Source organism: Erpetoichthys calabaricus, chromosome 2 (genome assembly GCF_900747795.2).
Source record: "Erpetoichthys calabaricus chromosome 2, fErpCal1.3, whole genome shotgun sequence".
Lineage (NCBI taxonomy): Eukaryota > Metazoa > Chordata > Cladistia > Polypteriformes > Polypteridae > Erpetoichthys > Erpetoichthys calabaricus.
In genome coordinates, this window is record NC_041395.2 from 272,840,294 (window position 1) to 272,862,567 (window position 22,274).

Below are 22,274 nucleotides of genomic sequence, written 5' to 3' on the forward strand. Positions count from 1 at the left end.
CTGAGACATAAGCAGGATTTCCTCCCATTTTTGACTCTGGCTGCTCTGATATAAACTATTTTAACTTTATTCCATGAAAATATGCACATGTGTAATGTATATAGAAAAGTAATTTTCCACTAAAGCATTCTGTATTATAAGTAACATGCTAATCTAGCTCTAATTAAATTAAAAACTGAGAAACCTATTGCATAAAAAAAATATTACAATATAAAATTTTAAGCAAAAGTAGAGTTATTTGCTACCTGTCACAACAGGCTGTTGTATAATCTTACATAATACCATTCCAACATTGAAGTATGAAGAAAACAAAAACAAATCAAGAGTTGTTTTTACTCAATAGCAATCAACTGAAAATCTAAATAGCATTAAAATTGCTTCTTCTTTCGGCTGCACCAATTTAGGGGTCGCCTCAGCAGACCATCCATCTCCATCTATGTCTGTCTTTTACATCATTTTCTGCCACTCCGACTGCCTTCATGTCCTACCTCATTACATCCACAAACCTCCTCTTTGCCCTTCCTCTTTTCCTTTTGCCTGGCAGTTCCATCCTCAACATTCTTTTCTCGGTGTACCCTTCGTCTCTCTTCTGCACATGCCCAAACCATCTCAATGTAGCCTCTCTCACTTGGTCACCAAACTGTTGTACCTGTGTTGCCCCTCTAATAAACTCATTCCCAATCCAGTCTACCCTTGTTACTCCCAGCAACAATTGTAGCATCTTTATCTCTGCAACTTCAAAAAATAACATTATAATCACAATATATGGTAAAATTACAACCAAATTAACCTAACATGCACATTATTGATACTGGCCAATAATGCCAACTAGGTCAACTAGCTGCCCAGCTAACTATTCTGTTAAATGTGTGGTGTATTTTGTATTATTTTAAGCTAATTATATTGATAAAGCTTGTTTAGAGTGAGAGTCTGTGTAGAGCACTTATCCTTTACTTACAGTATATAGTGTTTGCTATATGAATGATATGATCTATATTATTTTGAGTACTGTTGATGCTATGTAGTTTTAAGTAATGGGAATTTATACGTGATACCATTTTCCCAGCATTTTAGATTTACATATTCTAGTTCATGAGAAGCAGAGAGATTGAGTTGTGACAGTCTTGTTTAAATGCTTCAGTAAACTTGAAAATTAATGTGTAGTTGTTTTACAGTATAAGTAAGGCTCTCATATTTAATGTTGTATTTATGGATAATGACATCCAGTGCTAAGAAAAATAGAATGACTGTCCCATACAGACAAATTTATAGACACACAATCAATAATTTGTTGAATACCTACCATATAAACATGTTATATTAATGGAGTTAATTTTTTTTATTAATAGATAATTGTGCGGTATTGTCAAGGCATGTTACACTACAATTGTTGTGTTGGGTGCCATAGTTAAACTCAATACATTAATTAAAAAGTTGTCTCAACTGTACAGAGAAATACTGTAACTGATTCCACCAGATAATGACTTGAGGTGGAAACACCTGCAGATAAGCTAACCTATGCGAGGTTGTGCTCAGCCTTCTCACTGTCCTGTACATAAGTTTTGAGATGTTGCTGCATACCCATTGCAAGGCTATTTTTTTATATCAGCCAAGATATTAAAACTGCATTTTTTCTGTTCTTTTTTTTTTAAAAATAAAACAGGGTAACCGTGATGAAAGCCAGAATGTGGATATAAGTGTGGCCAAGCAAGATGCTCAGGTCAGAAATTAGTATCTTTAATATCTTTAGCTACATTTCCCTTTTTAAAGTTTTACTTATTTAAAGTCAAGGTTACAATGTATGTTTAAATAAGAAAAAGCTCCAGTTATGTTTTTTATGTATTGTTTATAGCCATTATGATAGTTTTTCTTTTCATTTTAATTTTCTTTAAGGTAGTTATTTTCTGCTACTTTTCATTTCACACTCTTCAAATTGAAACCCTTTATGAATACAAATACTTTAAACAGATTTGTTTTGTGCTTCTCTGTATAACAAATGCTGGTTTATATGGTTATGTTCTGAAAATAGTATTTTTTACATGATTACTCAGGCAGTGCTCACAAAAGTGTTATGTTAATGAAGTCAAGTTGAAAGATGTCTTTTGCAAGAATCACAAGAACATAAATGTACCAAGCCCTCTCTATAAAGTGGTTGAAATTAAAGATACCATTCCAAAGCCATACCTCAGCTTCACTATGCTAACTTAAACTTTAATGGCAGTCAAATGAATATTCTTCTGTTTAGCATGTAAGATTGAAATGCTTTTAAAATTTTGTGTCCTTAGGCTCTGTATGCTGCTGGAGAGAACAAAGTGGGAACAGATGAGTCCAAATTTAATGCTATACTTTGTGCCAGGAGCAAAGCCCACTTGAGAGCAGGTAGATTCCGGAATTGCAGTTTACTAACTGAAACAATAGTTGCTTTAAGTGCATTTAGATTTTCTAGTTGCTGTACATGTAGTATTATTGAGTATTCCTATTTCATAACATAAGCAATCTCAAAACATTTTACAAAAAGTCAATATTAGAATTCAAAATTATTAGATAAACATTAGTATTTTGACAGAAACTTAGGTTTAGTTAATAAGTAGATATGTTTGGGTCAAGAGATCAAAAATTGATTTTAATGTGTTCCTTAAATGTGCATTTAGTAGTTATTTAGTAACTTAGATGTGCAGGGAATGAAGATTACTAAATTGTTAATATTTATTTTTTGTATGTGTCAAGTTTTTCATGAGTATCAGCAAATGTGTGGAAGAGACATAGAGAAAAGCATTTGCAGAGAAATGTCTGGAAATCTGGAGAAAGGAATGCTTGCAGTTGGTAAGAATACCTTTTTATTCTTACCAATTATACTAAAGTGAAATATTTTAGATTTTTGTAGTTTCTGTTATGTAATAAACATAAAGTGAACTATTCACTATCCTGTACATGATAAAAATTTAATGCTGTTTTTTTCTGCTGTAATTTTAACATGATTTTAAATAGTGTGTGTTTCAATACCACAACCAAAGCTTGCAAATGTATATGATATCCTTGTTCATTATACAAAAATATGTTTGCTTTCAAGTTTATATGTGTGACTCTTTAAGAACCAATATATAGGCTGACCAGTCTCTCAGACACTTGACTATACTTATGGTATGTTTGCACTTCTTTAGATTGTTGTCATCTATACATGCTTCCCTTGTCTCTTTTCTAAACAAATAAAATCAATTGGAAGATGTCAGGAACAATTGTAATAAAACGATTTATAAAAGGTTGGATTTCCATTAGACCACCATACTATAAATAATGCCACAGTGATCACTGTTGCTGATGATGCTACAAAGACTTACACAAACTCATTTGGACAAAAAACAACAATAAACACTTAATGCTCATGACAGATTTTTGTGCGTCGATAATACTGACAAAAAGAGTGATTTGAAGCAGTGATAGATCCAGCCTACTGTATATTAATTTTGTTAGGAATAAACTCATTTTCAGAACACAGTGATTCTAACCAAAAATATAGGAAAAATACATGGGGCACATTTTTGTCAATTTAACCATCAATAAATAGCATTTAAGCCAAGATGATGCAAAATACCTATGTTAACTATGCAGAATACCTGTTTACTTTACCTGTAGATGAGTTTATTACAGATTTGATGAAGGTTTCATCACAGTGCCACTCACTTAGAATCTTTAACTTAACTACAGTGTTTTTCTGAAACATTCAGTGAAAGGTTGGGGGAAGCACATATAGGGAACACTAGACTGGTAGGATGCAGGAATTAACTACACGTGAAAACAGTATAGACGTGTGCTTATATTCAAAACATGTCTGCTGTCTGAGATCCAGAAAGTACAAGCTGATTTGAAATTCATTCATACTGGAAGAAATCTCTTTACAGATAAGTATAGTGTTCTATGTAATATGAATGGAAATGTGAAAATGTCACAGTATTAATATGTTGGTGTGTATATGAATGGTAAAAGTTCTGATAAATAATTTGCTTGGTTAGGATTCATTTTTGAATATCTACATTTATAGAACAGTACTGAATTTCTATTTGGGCCAAAAGAAAAAGCATTTCTAATGTTATAAATAAGAACTTGTTGGTTTTAAATACACACAATGAAATGTATGGTTTTCTTTATTCTTTATAAATGAATTGCTATGAATCTTTTGTTTGTTATAATTTAACAAGTCATTTTTTCTGTGTTTTCTTTCTTTCCAATTGCATTCCGCTTTACTGTCTATGGTAATAGTTGTTTGTAGTGCAAGCATTCTTTTTCAGTTGTGAAATCTTGTATTGTTTGTTTGAATCACAAAATGTATAGGGTGCAGAACCACCCAGACTCACTGTGTCTTGTGTTGTTCACAGATAGGGCTTCTGATCATCAGATATAGTATTTGGAATACATAAAGCATTACATATTAAGGTACAATATAACAGTTTGGTTGTATTCTGCAACTGTATATATAACTATATATAAATGGCTTAAGATGAACTAATTTATAAATGAATAAGTAATATTATAATACATTTTATTTATATAGTGCTTTTCCCATGCACGAAGCTAGATCTCATTACTCATTTGATAAATTGCCTATTAAGTACCCATTGTTTTTATTGTCGTCGTTACTTTCAAACATTTCTTTTCCTCCATTTTTGTGGCCTGGCCTGTTACCTTATTTACAGTTTTATCCAACAAAAGTGTGTCCCTCTGCCAGCAAAACTCCCATCTGTCTGTCATCTTTCTTTTTGTTAAAAATTGTTAATGAGTATGGCAAATTTTAGTATTTTCCCGTACAAATGATTGTGCTCACTATGAAAGATTGCATGTCAGCTATATTCATTGTAGTGACCAGTCATGCATACATCCATATTCAGTCAGACTTGTTCAGTTTGGATTCAGCAGATAACATGACTTTGGGACGTAGAAGGAAAACCAGAGTACCAAGAGGAAAAACTTGCCTTTATTCAAAACCAGAAGTCAGTCTGGTGCTGTAAATTACCATCGCTATCCGTTAATTGTGGTACTTAACTAAATATACACATGTCCATAACCTAACATAAATAATTCTGATGTATAATGTAATTTTTACAAGTTCATTAAAAATGGGTATTCAGGACCGTTAGTACTAGTTCACAAATGCTCTAGGTCAGAGTTGGTGGACTCTAGAGTTGTCGTTGGCAATTTATTCAAGTACATTGATGTGTTGTGAAATATGTGAATTAGTCCTTCTTCAAAGTCACTCAGTATTTGTAAATTGGACTGCTAACCATGACGAAATAATGTTTGCATACTTTTTGCACACAAATATTATTTGCATACATGACACACAGGCTGCAAGTCTGTGAAGTCACCTGCTTTACGTACAATTTGTGTCTGTTCCCATTTTTTCAGATGCATGGAGAAAGCAGACAAATATTTTTCAATAGGGACTTCAGATATCCATACTCTTACTTAATTCAGATGCTAACTTTTACTATTTTGGTGTCATTAATTAGGGAAATTTCCTAACAGGACTGAATTTTCAGTTACACATACTGGTATGCATTTTAATTAGAACACAAGTCTCTGAAAATCAGAAGCCTTATTCAAAATCGGTTTTGTATATTATCATTTGTGTTCATTCCGTGTGATGTGTGCATGATTTATTTATTAGCAAATTGTGAAGAAACTACATTTGTCTTATCTGAAATCTGCCATTTCTTTTCAAATAAAAAGAATATACCTACAAAGATCGATGTCCTATTCTGGTAAACCTTTGAGTAACAGTATACTTTCAGAGTGCTTTTCACAGACAACATTGCATTTTTGCTTTCTGACAAACAAACTTGTTTTTTTTTTTTTTGTGTTAACAGAAACTACTTATGTAAAACCATGTTTCTATGTTAAGTTCATATCAATGCATTTCATTATCTGTTGTCTTTTTTTCCTAATTGATGCATGCACAACCATGAAAAAATATACAATTCTAAACTTACCCTTATATTTTCTAGTGAAATGTACAAAAAACACTCCTGCTTTCTTTGCTGAAAGACTATACAAGTCCATGAAGGTACGTATCTACAATAAATAATGTATACTAATACAGATAGCCAATTTAATATTGCAGAATCAAGTTCCCTCTAAGGTCAGATGTTATGAGTTTCCAGCTCAGGTAAAACATGCAGTTTCTTGCCTCTCTTTCAGCTCCCCTTTCTTGGATGCCTAAAAAATGTACCTTGGGCCATAATCTGAATAATAAAGACAATACTGTTAATAGACCGAGAGAAATTAAGATGATATTGCTGGTAGTCTTTGATTTCTCTTGTTCTATAACTAGTTTACAAATTATTCCATTTATTTACAAACATCTTAGACATATTGAAATGTAAGAAATTAGCAAAAATAAACAGCTAGCTAATCTTAAGTTCACAGGCTTCCTAGTAATGTTAAGTATTGAGTATAAATAAATATGCATGTATTTTTCTTGATTGATTATAAAGATGCTGATGTTTTGTACTTGCCATACACATTGCAGCCTTATATAAATACAAAATTGACAATGTATGCTTGTTTATATCTTTTGCTAGTTCTTATAACATTTGACATGCTTTTATTTTTATCCTTATTCGCCACCATTTAACCAGCATTGCCCTGTAGAGGTGCACCTGTGAGATACTTAGGAATGGGGTTAAACAGGTGGGTACACACACACGCACACACACACACACACACACACACGTATTTGCATGCCGGTCATTTAGTTTATTTACTCAAGGTCCAGACAACATTTACATTTGCGTACTGTGCACTAGTATAATGTGTTGTAATGCATTTTGAGTAATATTCACAACTGCTCTATTGTAGTACAGGGCTGCTGAAGACTAACCCAGTGTTTTCAGAAGCCAGAATTAGACTGAGCACATTCACTCTTACTCATATGGGGTCAGTCTAGAAGTCCCAATATGAAAGTGTTTGGGATGTGCAAGGAAACAGGAGTAGCCAAGGAAAAACTCTCCAGGATAAATCCAGTATATATTATATTATAAAAAATATTTAAACAGAGCACAGTTGTGAGACATGAATTATATATTAGATTTTTTGTCATTAAGAATTAATGGAAAAGAAAAGAAATCATCTTACAAAGGTTTAGTATATCTAATATAGATTCTCGACCTGTGACCAATATTTTTTCCTTTCATTTTACACACTAAAAGCAACAACCATGTCTGAATATGTAACAATACAGAATCAACTAGCTGATGGGTTAAAGTCATTTCATTTAATTGGCATAAATGTTTGTTAAAAGGAAAGGTTAGCTTAGATTTCTTCATATACATAATATCTCTCCCACTCCCTCTCCCTCCCTATAAAGCCCACACTTGTCCATCCCTAAAATACCCAAGCACTACAGCACTCTCCACTCACCTCATGACTCTGGCATGTTTCCTACCACTAGTAAGCACTTGTCTAATCTCCCATCCCTACTCTAGACTCCTTAGATTTTAAGGGCTGCTTTTTCTTTCACAACACTGCCCCACATTTCCACGCCATGGGCCTTGTCCTGTACTTTAATGTTTGTTTAAAAGAGTCCTTGCCTGGTTTCAGCCTTCCCTGAGCTCACCCAGTAATTGTTTATTTGGCTCAAACTTCTCTAGGCAGCCAGCCATTCCTCCAATTACATTTTTTCACATTAGGCACATAGTTCATCATCTGTATTCCTTTGTGTCCTGAAGGAAGATTACATGTTTGATCCTACAGCTGTCTCCTTGCACATTACCTCACCACCACAACCACCTGTCCCCAAAGCCCCGCTCTGGTTGCACCTCCTGACTGTGTTTGACACCTCCTAGCAGTCTCAGGTTGCTTTAATAATCCTGTAAAAACTTGTAAAGAGTGTTATGTATTTTCCAGGGACTGGGAACTGATGATAAAACTCTGATTCGCATTATGGTTTCTCGCTCTGAAGTTGACATGCTGGATATCAGACAAGAATACAAAAGAATGTATGGAAAATCCTTGTACACTGACATTACGGTAAGTTGTATTTAAAATTGCAGTCTTAAACGTAGGTAAATTTCTTGTATAATTTATGTTTTGGAGGTTTACATTCCATGCTTGACAAGTAAGAGCGGCATGGTGGTACAGTGGTAGCGCTACTGTCTTGCTGTAAGGAGACCAGGGATCATGTCCCAGGTCCTCTCTGTGTGGAGTTTGCTTGTGTGTGCATGTGTTCACCCTGCAATGGACTGGCACCCTCTTCAGGGATGATTTCTGCCTTGTGACTTATGCATGCTGGGCTAGGCTATAGCCCCCATGTGATCCTGCTCAGGATTAAGCAGGCTTAGAAAATGGTATGGCACTTGACAAGAGATACACTTATATCATACTGAGTGGATGCTAATGTTATAAGCCTGGGTTGTGCCCATTGCTGCCAGCTGTGCCAAAGAAACAGAGTATTTATGTGTTGGTACTAGAATCTGTTTGCCTACTATTGTGCATATATGAAATTACTCCCATACTCTAACTTTTGGCTGGAACATTCTATTTAAATCTCTAAAAAAAAAAAAAAAAGTTTGAGTTATGCACTGTAGGCATGGCTAAGGATGAAGGCCAGTTTAGTACCCCTTATAGAGTGCACAGCTGTTACATTCAGCAGCAGATCCATATGGAGGAAACAAAACTGTATCTATGATGTTTAATATTCTGTCTTACTGGGTAAAATTTGAATTTATATGCAATATATTTGTTGGTTAGCTCAGTTTAATTTGAGGGCAGACATAACCGTACATGAAAGAAAATGATGCCTCCATAAATTTCTTTTGTAAAATAAGAATATTCTCTTCATAATATTCAAAAAAACTTTTATAGTTTAAAGCCTCTGTTGTCAATGGTAAGAAGCCCCTGTGCTTCAGCTTTTTATTTTATTTATTTATTTTTTGCTCAAAGATTATTATTTTATATTAGTTTTTTTCACATATAATGAAAAAGCACCTACTGTGGTCACTATGTCTGTCAGTCTGTCTTTCCATCCGGATGAAACAATTTGGCTCCCAGTGAACCAATTTCGTTGGAAGTTGGCGCACTTATACCTCAGTTTTTTGTTACAGTATCTCAAGTAGAGTGAACTGTATATCTCCTCCATTAATGATCATCCTGCATAGTACATAATCCACCCGTGTGTATCTACCTCCACTCTTGTACATCAATCTGTATTCCTTCCTCTTCTTAAAATACATATTCATCACAGCAATGCCCATCCTTTTTGAAAAATCCACTCCATCTGACCTTCTTCATTCCTCTCCTTGACACCATACCTACCCATCACCTTCTCATCCCCTCTGTTCTCTTCACCAACATGTCCATTGAAATCTGCTCCAATCACCACTCTCTCCTCTGGGTACGCTCTCCACCATTTTGTCCAACTTACTCTAGAAATCTTCTTTCTCATCCATCACACACCAAACTTGAGAGGCATATTCGCTAATAACATTATCACACCTTCAATTTCCAGTTTCATATTCAGCAATCTGTCCGACATTCTTTGCATATCCAAAACATTCTTGACATACTGTTCTTCAGGATACCCCTAACATTTCTACTCCCATCCACACCATGGTAGAACAATTTGAACCTGCCTCCAAATAACACCAGGCCTTACTCCCCTTATATCTGGTCTCTTGCACGCACAGTATATCAACCTTCCTTCTCTCCACCATATCGGCTAACTCTCTCCCTTTAATTAACTAGTCATACTGCCAACATTCAATGTTCCTACCCTCACTCACCTAACCTGCCCCCCATACTGCCAACATTCAATGTTCCTACCCTCACTCACCTAACCTGCCCCCCATACTGCCAACATTCAATGTTCCTACCCTCACTCACCTAACCTGCCCCCCATACTGCCAACATTCAATGTTCCTACCCTCACTCACCTAACCTGCCCCCTGTTCTTCTCCTCCAGCCAACAATAGCCCAGTTTCCCCCAGCAACCTGTTAGTTAACAGTACTAGTGGCAGCCATTGTTAAACCCAGCCTTGACCAATCCAGTTTGGAAATCTGTATTGTTGTCTCTATATTGATCTGGCAAAATTTTACACCAGATGCCCTTCCTGACGTAACCTTCCCCATTTATCTGGGCTTGGGACAGGCATGAAGAAACACTGGTTTGTGCATCCCCGGTGGCTAGGTTAATGGGACATCCATCAATGCCAGTTTTACATCACTTGAAGTGGATTCTGCTGTCTGAAAGCTACTGAGACACCACAGACACATTTGGGCTGTGTTTTTAACTACACAGTGTTGTAAAGTGCTATTAAAAATCATATATTTAATGCAGTCTTCTAATTCAAAGAACTGCATTCTATTATCACAGTTACTTTATATTACTGAATGTTTTTAAAATATTTAATCAATGAAAATGTGTTAACTGGCTCTTTCAAATCACTCAAATCCTTCAAAGCAACTTACAAGAAAAGGGCACAAAACAACTAATTACAAATGTTTTTACGGTTAAAGAACAGGCAGGTTACTTGACTTGCTCAGAGTTGTGCAGTAAGGCAAAGGGAGGACTGGACCAACAGCCTTGGGATTTCAAGCCCTCGGCCTTAGCCACTACACACTGCGTAAATCCAGATGAACTGAAGGAATTCCCAAGTTTGTTGATGAGGCTGAGATTAAAATACAACTGTTTTTATTTTAAAAAGCAGAGAATTACCTGTTCTTAAGTTGTCATTTATCAGCAGTTACATCACAAACGCTAGTCAGCTGTGAGTTAAATGTAGGTAGTACTGTAAACATGGCCATTACAATTGCAAAGAATTTTGTTTCATTATCATGGAAATTTTTGGTGATACTCCAGACTTGTGGATTGAGCAACAGCCTTATTCCATTTATAGTGTCTTAACATGTTTGAGTTTGTGCGTTTCAGATTTTATAATATCTGTCTTTCTAAACTTGTATAGAGTTCCCATTCATTTTTTTCATCATTCCACGAGCTAACTATTATTGTGGCCTCAGTGGTGAATGTAAACCTCGGAAAAGAAAGCTTTGGTATTGAAGAGGTTTTGAACAAACAAATTAAACTGTTCAGCTTCTAAGCCTTTCTTGATTAGAATGGCCCGTGTATCTCGCCATTGTAAAACTGCAAAGCACTTTAGAAACTGAAAGGGAGGTGACGTGAAGTGTAAAAGCATTATAAACCTTCTTAGGCCATTGAGGTTATCATTACAAAACTATAATTAAATTTCAACATTTTGTTGACCATAATCCAGGGATCAATTTGTGTCACCATGCCCCCTTTGCAGGCATCATTTAGCTTTCACTTCACTCACTGAATGAGTGTTGATTACTTCATTTCCAAGCTTTTTCTTTCAGCCTAAGCTTTATAAACCCCAATCCCTCCGATGTCTGTCACTGTCTCTGCTAGAAAAAGCAAAGTGGTTTCTAAGCATTGAAATTTACAGGCATTGTTAAGGGAGTGCCCAGTGCTGTGACTGCCTGCTGTACGGGCGGAGTTCAGATACTTCTAATAATAAAAAAAGAACACACTGTGGAAGAAGATAAAAGAAAAGAAGAGATGTGGAGGCTGGTACAGAGGTGTGCGACTTGGAGACGTTGAATGATAAACGTAGTGAAAATGCAATGAGATTACAAAGCATATAGCCTTGTGAATTTTAAGATTCTATTCAAGCATTCTGCAAAATGTTAGCAAAATAAGTTTTTTCTTAAAGCCATCAGCTCTTGATTTTTCTATTGAGTAGCTTATAAATAAACATTTATGTATTTTGGATGAGTGCATTTGTTTAATAAGTTCAATATCAATAAAAAAATTTTTTTTTCCTTCCCCTTGCTAGGGTGACACTTCTGGCGATTACAGGAAGATCTTACTGAAGCTATGCGGTGGAAATGATTAGAAGAAGTAAATCACAGCAGACTGAATGGGGAAATGCTTCTAACGTTTTTAGCCTTCCTTGCTGGCCACTCTGCACATAAGTAGTTTATACAGTTGCATGTTTTTTTTTTAATGACACAAATCTTAACACACTAAGCTGTGTTTGTGACATTATGAGGTCTTTTTCCTGTCTTTCTAGACTTACTTAGCACACTTTCTATATTGCACTGTATGTAGTGTGGAAGCGATTGGTTGTTTCCACCGAGCATTTTGATATACTCCATGGATTGCCAAATGTAACCAATCAACCAGAACATGTTTTCAATGGAATATTTGTAATAGTCTTGCTTCTAAAATAAAGTATATATTTACCATAACTTTTTTTTTTCCTTTTTCATTTTTTTGGCGACCAACCATTCACACTTAGAAATCGTTCCAAAATACAGCATTGCAAATGTGTACATTTTATAAAGTACTTACTTTTTATGTCTTTTTATATATTATTAAATTGGACATTTTATTTGTTCAAAAATATGTACATTGTTACAACAATCAAACAAATGTTCCAGTGAAAGAAAATGTAGAGCTCTGAAGTCTTTTCAATCAGAAATGAAATCAATTTGATTTTTTTTTCCCAAAACAATATTTGTAATCATAAACCACAGTAAAACCCCATCCTCTGCCAAAATAGTCTGCTAATTGGTAATCGTGTTGTAACCTCTTATTGATTAAAACCACAGACACGAGCCCAGCAGGAGTATTTTAGAAGAAGAAGAATAAAATCTTTCCAAAATCTAAAGATGATCTGTACATTTCCATGCAAGGAAAAATACAATATTTTAGTTTTAGATAATATCTTTTATTATGTTGTGAATTATTTAATTCAAAACCTTGCCTGAGATATTGATAGAGAGGTCTGTTTTCCAGAATTGCCAAAGATGGGCTAGCAGTGGGCACTGTGGTAATAGTTGATAAAGTCTGGAAATGCTGTCAGTGTTGTTCTCCTTACTAGGTAAAATATTTTCAAGTGTGAGCATCGATTGTGGATTAGGGAAATATTGTAAAAGGAAAAAAAAAGTTCCTAACTTGTTCATAAAAATTAAGAGAAGTAGCACAAAGGAGAAATCGTTGAAGGAATTCCATATTTTATTACAGAGTTGATCAGAGGGTGCAAATACATTATCAGTATAAAGATCTACGAAGGCTGAGAGGTCTAGTATCTTTTAAAGGCTGATTTATACTTCTCTATTAAGCCAATGCCGTCGAAAGCAGTTTATACTTTCACATTGCAGAAAACTGCACACACAAACCCAAACTCTAGTTGGTGGCTTTTGTAGCATACAAGAAAAGCGAATGATCCATTAAAATGCAGACAGTGTTTGCCCTCCAGGTTCATTGCTCATTTTGCTTCACATTTTCCTCCATAGGTGAACATATTTGTCTCTCAGATTTTTCCACTTTATCATACATTCACTGACTTCCAAACCGATGTTAGCTGTTACTTCATGCCACAAATTGGCCGCCATCTGAATGTCTTTGTAGTACTTTGATGAGATACAATATACAGTACTGTGCAAAAGTTTTAGGCAGGTGTGAAAAAATGCTGTAAACAAAGAATGCTTTCAAAAATGGAAGTGTTAATCATTTATTTTCAGCAATCAGCAAAATGCAGTGAATGAACAAAAGAGAAATCTAAATCAAATCAATATTTGGTATGACCACCCTTTGCCTTCAAAACAGCATCAATTCTTCTAGGTACACTTGCACACAGTTTTTGAAGGAACTCGGCTGGTTTGTTGTTCCAAACATCTTGGAGAACTAACCACAGATCTTCTGTGGATGTAGGCTTCCTCACATCCTTCGGTCTCTTCATGTAATCCCAGACACACTTGATGATGTTGAGATCAGGGTTCTGTGGGGGCTATAACATCACTTCCAGGACTTCTTGTTCTTCTTTACGGTGAAGATAGTTCTTAATGACTTTGGCTGTATGTTTGGGGTCGTTGTCCTGCTGCAGAATAAATTTGGGGCCAATCATACGCCTCCCTGATGGCATTGCCTGTATTTCTCAGCATTGAGAACACCATTAATCCTGACCAAATCTCCAACTCCATTTGCAGAAATGCAGCCCCAAACGTTCAAGGAACCTCCACCATGCTTCACTGTTGCCTGCAGACACTCATTATTGTACCGCTCTCCAGCCCTTCGACGAACAAACTGCCTTCTGCTACAGCCAAATATTTCAAATTTTGACTCATCAGTCCAGAGTACCTGCTGCCATTTTTCTGCACCCCAGTTCCTATGTTTTCGTGCATACTTGAGTCGCTTGGCCTTGTTTCCACGTCGGAGGTATGGCTTTTTGGCTGCAGCTCTTCCATGAAGACCACTTCTGGCCAGACTTCTCCGGATAGTAGATGGGTGTACCTGGGTCCCACTGGTTTCTGCCAGTTCTGAGCTGATGGCACTGCTGGACATCTTCCGATTTTGAAGGGTAATAAGCTTGATGTGTCTTTCATCTGCTGCACTAAGTTTCCTTGGCCGACCACTGCGTCTACGATCCTCAATGTTGTCCGTTTCTTTGTGTTTCTTCAAAAGAGCTTGAACAGCACATCTTGAAACCCCAGTCTGCTTTGAAATCTTTGTCTGGGAGAGACCTTGCTGATGCAGTATGACTACCTTGTGTCTTGTTGCTGTGCTCAATCTTGCCATAACATGAAACTGTCTTCCACAACCTCACCTTGGTAGCAGAGTTTGGCTGTTCCTCACCCAGTTTTAAGCCTCCTACACAGCTATTTCTGTTTCAGTTAATGACTGTGTTTCAACCTACGTGTGACATTGATGATCATTAGCACCTGTTTGGTATAATTGGTTGATCATACGCCTGGCTATAATCCTACAAAATCCCTGACTTTGTGCAAGTGTACCTATAAGAATTGGTGCTGGTTTGAACGCAAAAGGTAGTAACACCAAATATTGATTTGATTTAGATTTTTCTTTTGTTCGCTCACTTTGCATTTTGTAAATTGATAACAACAATAATTATTTATATTTCTGAAAGCATTCTTTGTTTACAGCATTTTTTCACACCTGCCTAAAACTTTTGCACAGTACTGAACGTACTGTAAACTTTGTAACTACTTGGACAGTTCTTTTCTCAATCGACTCCATGTTTATTTCAGAATAGTTGAACACAAACAGAAACATGTTTCAGGAAATATGTAGTTCCCAAACTAACCAATTGGAGTCGTAGGGGTTTGTGTAGGGCCCACATCGACATGATGTGTGTCGAGCTACACCGTGGCTACACTTGTAGGTTGAGCGGGCTCTACTCAGTGCAGAAGTATAAATCACCCTTAAGATTTACTTAATACTTCATAATTGAGGAAAGGCTCAAATGCAAAGTTATCCTGTAATGGAGCAGCACACAGAAGAATCTTGTTCCTTAAAGTGTTGTCTGCATTGGCTTCATATTTTCAGTGAGTGAAGCTCAATCTGAGTATTTGTAAGTTGGCGATAATTAATAATGACTGGAGCATACAGAAGAGCATACAAGACAAATTCTCACCAGATTTTGTTTTCAGTTCCATCCAAGCCGGAACATTAAGGCTTTGGGTAGAGTGTGTGTACATAACGGCATCTCAAGTTTAATGCAGTTTTAATCAAAAATTAATGCTAAGTTTATTTATGACACCCGGTACCATTTAGATAACCTGGCTTAAATAAACAAAAGACCCAGCCGTTGAGCAGTTTAATGTATTGTGAAGTTTGCTGTGCTTTTACATGTGTAATAGAAAAGATTATCCAGTGTATAGCCTAATGATGTTGTTTTTTATTATTATTAATGTCTATAATATTTTAATGTGTTTAAACAGCCAGAAATGTCAGTGTCTACTTTTAAAATGCAGAGAATCTGTATGAGCGCATTGTTGCTCTGGGACATTTACGACTTACTAGATCTGGTAAGAATTTCCATTAAAAGCTGTGTTCTGGCCATCTGTAATGGGGAGGGGACGAGTTGACCGGAATGGGCCAGGTGTGCGGGGACACTTTACATTGTGTCAGTGTGAGTGATCCCTGACCTGGGAGAATGCTTGGAGGATGAGAGACCGGTTTTAAATTTATGACCGTGGCAAATGTTACTGGGACAGGCCGCTAAGGAAGAAAGTTGTATACAGTCAAATGGCGAGCTGGCTTAGAAGAGCACAGGCCATACGATGATCTAAAGAGTGCTAAGCAGAGAGGATCAAATGTAACTACAAGTGTATACACCTCCTGAAACTACACATCCACCACTCGGGTTGTATGGTTTGCAAAGCCACATTGTATTTGCTTTTGTTTATGGCACTAGTTATAATATTTAAAGATGACGACATACTGTCTATATTACATGAATAAATATGTAACTTTTTCTCCTTCCTGTTCTGGTACTCTGTATAATTGCCCGGAGAAGTGCTGAACTACAACAACAGTTAATCTTGACAGTGTGGTAACAGTATGGGATTTGGGACATTTTGGTCAGGTCTGCGTTATAAAGAGTATAAATAAAGGGGAATAGGAGAGTGCCATGATGAAACAGGTGTACTATGATGGTTGGGTCACCTTTATGGGCCTGCACAGACTTACAAGTGTCCCTGTCTATGTTGGGATTCTAAACATATCCTGGTGTCTCCAATGCAGCACTTCCTTGACTTCCAAACCTTTGGCCATTTCTCCTCCATTCTGCCTCTTAATTGGCCTTAAAAGTATAAATATTTACATGCTTTTACAGGAAAAAGCCATTTATATATCTTTGAATGTGATAATGCACCTTTTCAGCTTTGAGACCGTACCTTGTTATGGACATCTTTTCATGTTGCTTAACCTCCCTGTGTACCGGGGGCAGTTTTAGGTGAATGGTTTGACCACAGAATGAAGTTGAGCAATTTAGATTAGTTCTGGCTGTGACATAGTAGACCATCCTTTTGTTTCCCCCCTCTTTACATACATTCTAATTTACCAACAAGCTCTCAACTCTAGGTGTGCCATCTACTCTCTGCAACTGGGTCATGGACTTTTTAACAGGCATTCCCCAGTCAGTCAGGCTGGAGAACAACATTTTCAAAAACAATCATAAATACAGAAACCCCACAAGGAAGTGTTTTGAGTCCCATGCTGTATACACTCTTTACCCACGACTGTGTCGCTTCCCAGCATAACACAAGTATTTTTAAATTTGCAGACGATACCACCGTCATTGGACTGATTTCTGGGGTTGATGAGTCTGCATACAGGAGAGAGGTGGCTGGCCTTGTGAAGTAGTGTCAGGACAGTGTGACAGTTTGTAGTCCTCCCGACCCCTTGAACCCTCTGACCACTCTTCAGACACCAGGTAAAAGTCCAATAATTATTTATTTGGACAATAATAAAGTGCACAAAGCACCTACACACCACAATACTTGTATAATAAATCAATACAATCACTAATCAATAAACAATCCTCCACTCCCAGACGCGTTGCCACCCTTCCACCCAGCTCAGCTCCACGCTCTGCTGTTTCACTGTCCTTTTTATAGTCCTTGACCCAGAAGCGTTTCACCCTCTCTGTCCATGTGACCTGGAACACTTCCGGGTCAGATAAAAATCCTTTCTTTTTCACCCCGGAAGCACGCCATTCCTCCTGTCCATGTGACTTGAATATACTTCTGGGGCGTAGGGCAAATAATCCTTGTTCCTCCCTGCAGCGGCCCCCATGGCATCCAGCACGGTTGGGGATAAAAACTGCATTGCCCAGAATTCCCTGCTGGCATTCGGGGTACCTCCATGCTGCAGAAAGGGCTCCACCTGGGGCCTGGGGGTATTGGCCGGGATGAACGGCCAGCCACATATCACAACAGTAATCTCATTAACACCAGCAAAACAAAACAGATGATTATTGACAAACGGAAGAAGAGAGATCAGCACCCACCACTGTACATTGGAGTGACTGAGGTGGAGAGAGTGGCCACATTTAAATTTCTTGGCATTAATATCTCTGAGGATCTCACTTGGACCTATCAAGTCACAGACCTGGTGAGGAAAGCCCAGCAGAGTTTGTATTTTCTGAGAAGGCTAAGAAAGATTGGTAGGCCAAGGACTATCCTAAGCAACTTCTAAAGATGCACAGTTGAGAGTATCCTCACCTACTCCATCACAGGACTGCAAGGCTCTACAACAGGTGGTAAAATCGGCGCAAACTATCATTGGAACAGCACTCCCTGCACTAGTTAGTGTACATCCATAACACCAGAGTTGACAGGACACCATCTACCCACGACATGAACTGTTCATACTGCTACCATCAGGGAGATGCTACAAGAGCACAGCAGCGAGAACAACAGGGCTGCTATGCCATCAGGCTTGTAAAGAGAACCCATCCCCTGCCCCTCGCCTCAGCTCTGCAGGCTAGCTTATGTCTTATATCTTGAGACCACCTACCTGCCGAGCTTACACTGAATCTTTTATTTATTTTCACAAGGATTCTTACTTCTGTTTGCTTTTGCATTTTGTTTTCACCGGAGTGTTTTTAGTTTATTGTTGTGTAATCTGGTTTATTGTTGGAGGACTTGTAGAATAAGATTTTCATTGTACTGAAGTTTATTTATGAGATGTAAGGTATACTAATCAGTCATTTTATAGATTCTAAAAGGTGTACCATGTACCACGGGGCATAGCCTGATCTTGTGTCTGTGCAGGTTCCAGGACAGCTATACATGTGTTTGATTCTTGTGTTCAAATTCTTCACGCAGAATCGAATTTATTGTGCATAGGCATGGAAAATTAACAGGGCTTTTCCTGTTTGTGAACGTCTGTGGTGGGATATCCAGACAGAGAAACAATGGTGGGTGTAAAGGTGCTGCTGTTTGTAGATCATGATGTGCTTTTGGCCTTATCTATCACCTCAAGTATGGTTAGGTTTAATTTGAGATAAACTTCGTTCCCAAAGTTTCCCCGGAATGCACAGGAGAGTCCTTGGAAAGGAAGAAAACCGTGTAATCCTAGCTTGGAACTGTCACCCCTTATGTGATTTGTTTGTTCAGTAGGATGGGAATTAGTGGATACAGCTAAGTCCCCATTCACACTAATACATTTCGATTTTTTGCCTTTCACTTACACTACCCTGGTGTCTTCAACCATTGAAAAAGGAGACTTTTAAAAATACTTTCCAGAAGTGTACACTCTGAAAATGCAGCCTCAGCATTGTAATGTGGATGGCTCAAAATGAATCTTTGAAAATGCAGACTTGCACTCTTGATTGGTTTGTGCTTATTATGCAGCTCTTCCCTGATTGGATCCAGCTTATCATGTCTCATTCACTGATTGGACACCCTTCACAGAAGAAATGCATATTCCCACATAGTGGGCAGAGAAGAGTTACTTTCCATGGCACTTGTTGTGTTGCTTTCCTTTACCGTATGTATCTAAATCGCGTTTTCTACAGTTTTAATGCTGCATACATGTGCAAAAGGCAAATAATTTAACAAAAGCTACAGTTTTGTACTAAATCCCGTGACCAGCAGTGTTCCCTTCTCTTCAAGGATTTTTCCACCGATGCATGCATACCCAGTGTAGTGGAATGGTTACTTTATGTGTTTTTGGCCACTTTAACATGGACAGAGATATTTTTGTAAATGATGTGAAAATGCTTGCATGGACAAAGATCGTTTTAGTTTAGAAATGTCATTTTTAAATGTAAAACTTAGCAGTGTGGACAAAGCCTATGGTCACTAAAGAGGGTGGGACAGAATAATTGCATTGTAAGCAGGTAATGCAAGTAGTATTTCTACAGCGCATTTTATTGACTTTTAGGCGAAGTGCAAAGTTTACCTCACAAATGCTTAAGAGTTGAGTACAAGTGCGGGTGTCATAGTTTGTAGTGTTTCTATTCTAGGTTTTAACTTGGCAATCCAAGGGAGCCTTTCAAACAGAGACGTTGTTACTCCGTGTCAAGAGAAGCCGCTGGCGTGCCACCAGGTATGAACCCCGAACTGAAGACTTGAGAGATGAAGATTTTAGGCTGAGCTGCAATGCTGGGAAACTGAAGCAGGAAATCAATTGAGTTACACCAGGTAAGGTGAAGTTGAGCAGCCCCCCTAAAAGAAATGCAAATCTGATACCTGGTACAGTTTTTAGGAAGAAGGGGTTCAAGTCTGTAACTAGTGGAGCAAGAGCTGACTTCAGAACTAATAATTCAGTTTTAAATATTTCGTATTAAATATGTTTGAATGTGGGAGGATACAGGTATATTTCAGTAAAAGCTAACACTAACAAAGAGACTGTCTGTGTGAAGTTTTCATTCTATTTATTAAACTTTCATAAATTTGCAAGGCTGGGGTGTTAAACATGCAAAGCAATGAGAAATGGTTATTTTCTCAGAACCATATCGGTGGCTCTGAGGCTAGGGATCTGCAATCGGAAGGTTGCCGGTTCGAATCCCGTAAAATGCCAAAAGGGACTCTTCTCTGTTGGGCCCTTGAGCAAGGCCCTTAACCTGCAATTGCTGAGCGCTCTGAGTAGTGAGAAAAGTGCCATATAAATGCAAAGAATTATTATTATTAACCAATTAAACTTAGATGTTTGTTAGAAATCCAGAAACAAATATTAGGCATGCGATCTGTAGTATTTTCAGAAATGAACTTAATAAAGTTAATAAATCTTAACTTTTTTTATTCAAGGAGGAAATTTATCCAACTCCCCTATTATCCATATGAAAAAGTAACCCCCTCTCCCATAGTTTCCCCCAATACTTAGCCGCAATAAACACAACTAAACACTTCTGTTATTTGATGTCAGTCTTCTAGTCTTTTCGCTGTTGAGGAATTTTAGCCCACCCTTCATCGTAGAACTGCTTTAATCCCGACAGATTTGTAGGTTTGCAAGTGCGAACTACTCGTTTCAGGACCTCCCACTGCATCTCTGTTGGATTCAAGTCAGGACTTTAGCCGTTTTCACACTCATTCTCCATTTTCTTTGTGCTAAATGAGAAGATGATTCATTACTTTGTCTCAGTCATCCAGGTAGTTTAGTTGTGTTTCACACCACAACCTTTCAAGTGAACCAGAAGAAACAATTAAAACCCTGTTGGCAAGTCAGGGACTCCATTTATTGGATCGAAATACATTTTTCCTGGAAACACAATCATTAACTGTCAGCAAAAGTTGTACTTGTGCAGCACTGCATCTGCAATAATTGTGCGGTTTGTTTAGCAAGAACCGAATGTCTGTCTGATAACTAGAAGTGTCAAGTTCGATGCTACAGAAAGAGGATATTTCATCTGGACTGCTGTACAAAAGATTTCAGGCTGTGGTGGGGGCAAACAGTAGTGTGACCACTTGAGTATCCGATGAATTTCATTTCATTCTATGATGTTACTTATTTATTTTCGATTTGCCTACTATATGAATGTCACTTCTGTTGAGTTTATCTCAAGTAATATCTTTAGTGTCTTTAGGCCTGTAAAGATTTGTTAATAATGTTCACTTGGGAACGTTTGGTTAAAATGTATTACATAGTATTGACTGTGTCTCCAGTGTTCACATTGTGCCATATTGAGGAGGAGGGTGGGCGCCCCACCTGCACGTATCACTCTGGCATAAGATTTGGAGTTTGATCTTCAGTCGCACAGGGTATTTGTCTCTTGCCACCTTGGTATATGGCTTGATTGACCCAATCACAATTGAGTTGACATCTGATCATTAAACCGCTGAAGCAGCTCTGAGGCTGAATTGGATGCTAGGATTAATCTGATTGGCTGGTACTTGTGCGAGCTGTATTAGACAGATAGGACTTTATTTGTCCCCAGGGGGACATCTGGCTTTTTACAGAAGCTCTTTATATGTATTTGGGTATTTATTTTTTTGCTGTGCTTAATTACTGGGAGAAGTAGTGTAGCATGGCGACCCCAAATTTTTTCCATAATGCACAGCATTTCCCATAGTTACCGTATATACTCGCGGATAAGTTCTCCCACGGATAAGTCAGAGCTTGATTTTACCATATAATTTCTGCTATTTTAAAATGTCAGTCATATAAATCGAATGCAGAAAACTCACGCTATTGGTCCAAGAGGTTATAATATGCTAACACCCACCTGACAGAGTAACCACGGAGCACATTGACTTTTTTTTCTATGTATTGTGCCTACGTGACCACACGGTAATACCCAAACTATTCTGAAGCAATGTTTGCACTGTTTTGTGTTTTTTGTATCTCACACCCTCGCACACCTTTATCGTAAGATCATCCCTTAGCTAAGATGGAGCATTCGATCAAAAGAAAATATAAAGCTGGTTTTAAATTAAAAAAGTCGTTGAAGTGGCAAAAGAAATTGGTAACTGCGCTGCTGCAACATAATTTGACGCTTCTGAGAAACTGGTGC

At 37.4% G+C, this 22,274-nt stretch overlaps 1 protein-coding gene across 2 annotated transcripts in view; it reads left to right on the forward strand.

Moving 5' to 3' along the window:
- Window positions 1-12,258, forward strand: part of anxa11a (annexin A11a) — a 111,012-nt gene extending 98,754 nt beyond the window's left edge. For both annotated transcript variants that reach the window (XM_028795544.2, XM_051923791.1), the window contains 6 exons: window positions 1,664-1,720; window positions 2,286-2,379; window positions 2,728-2,823; window positions 6,000-6,058; window positions 7,900-8,022; window positions 11,844-12,258. In XM_028795544.2, coding sequence (XP_028651377.1) covers window positions 1,664-1,720; window positions 2,286-2,379; window positions 2,728-2,823; window positions 6,000-6,058; window positions 7,900-8,022; window positions 11,844-11,903 — 489 coding nt within the window. In that variant the 3' untranslated portion in view covers window positions 11,904-12,258. The remainder of the gene's footprint in view (window positions 1-1,663; window positions 1,721-2,285; window positions 2,380-2,727; window positions 2,824-5,999; window positions 6,059-7,899; window positions 8,023-11,843) is intronic.
- Window positions 12,259-22,274: the final 10,016 nt, after the last annotated feature.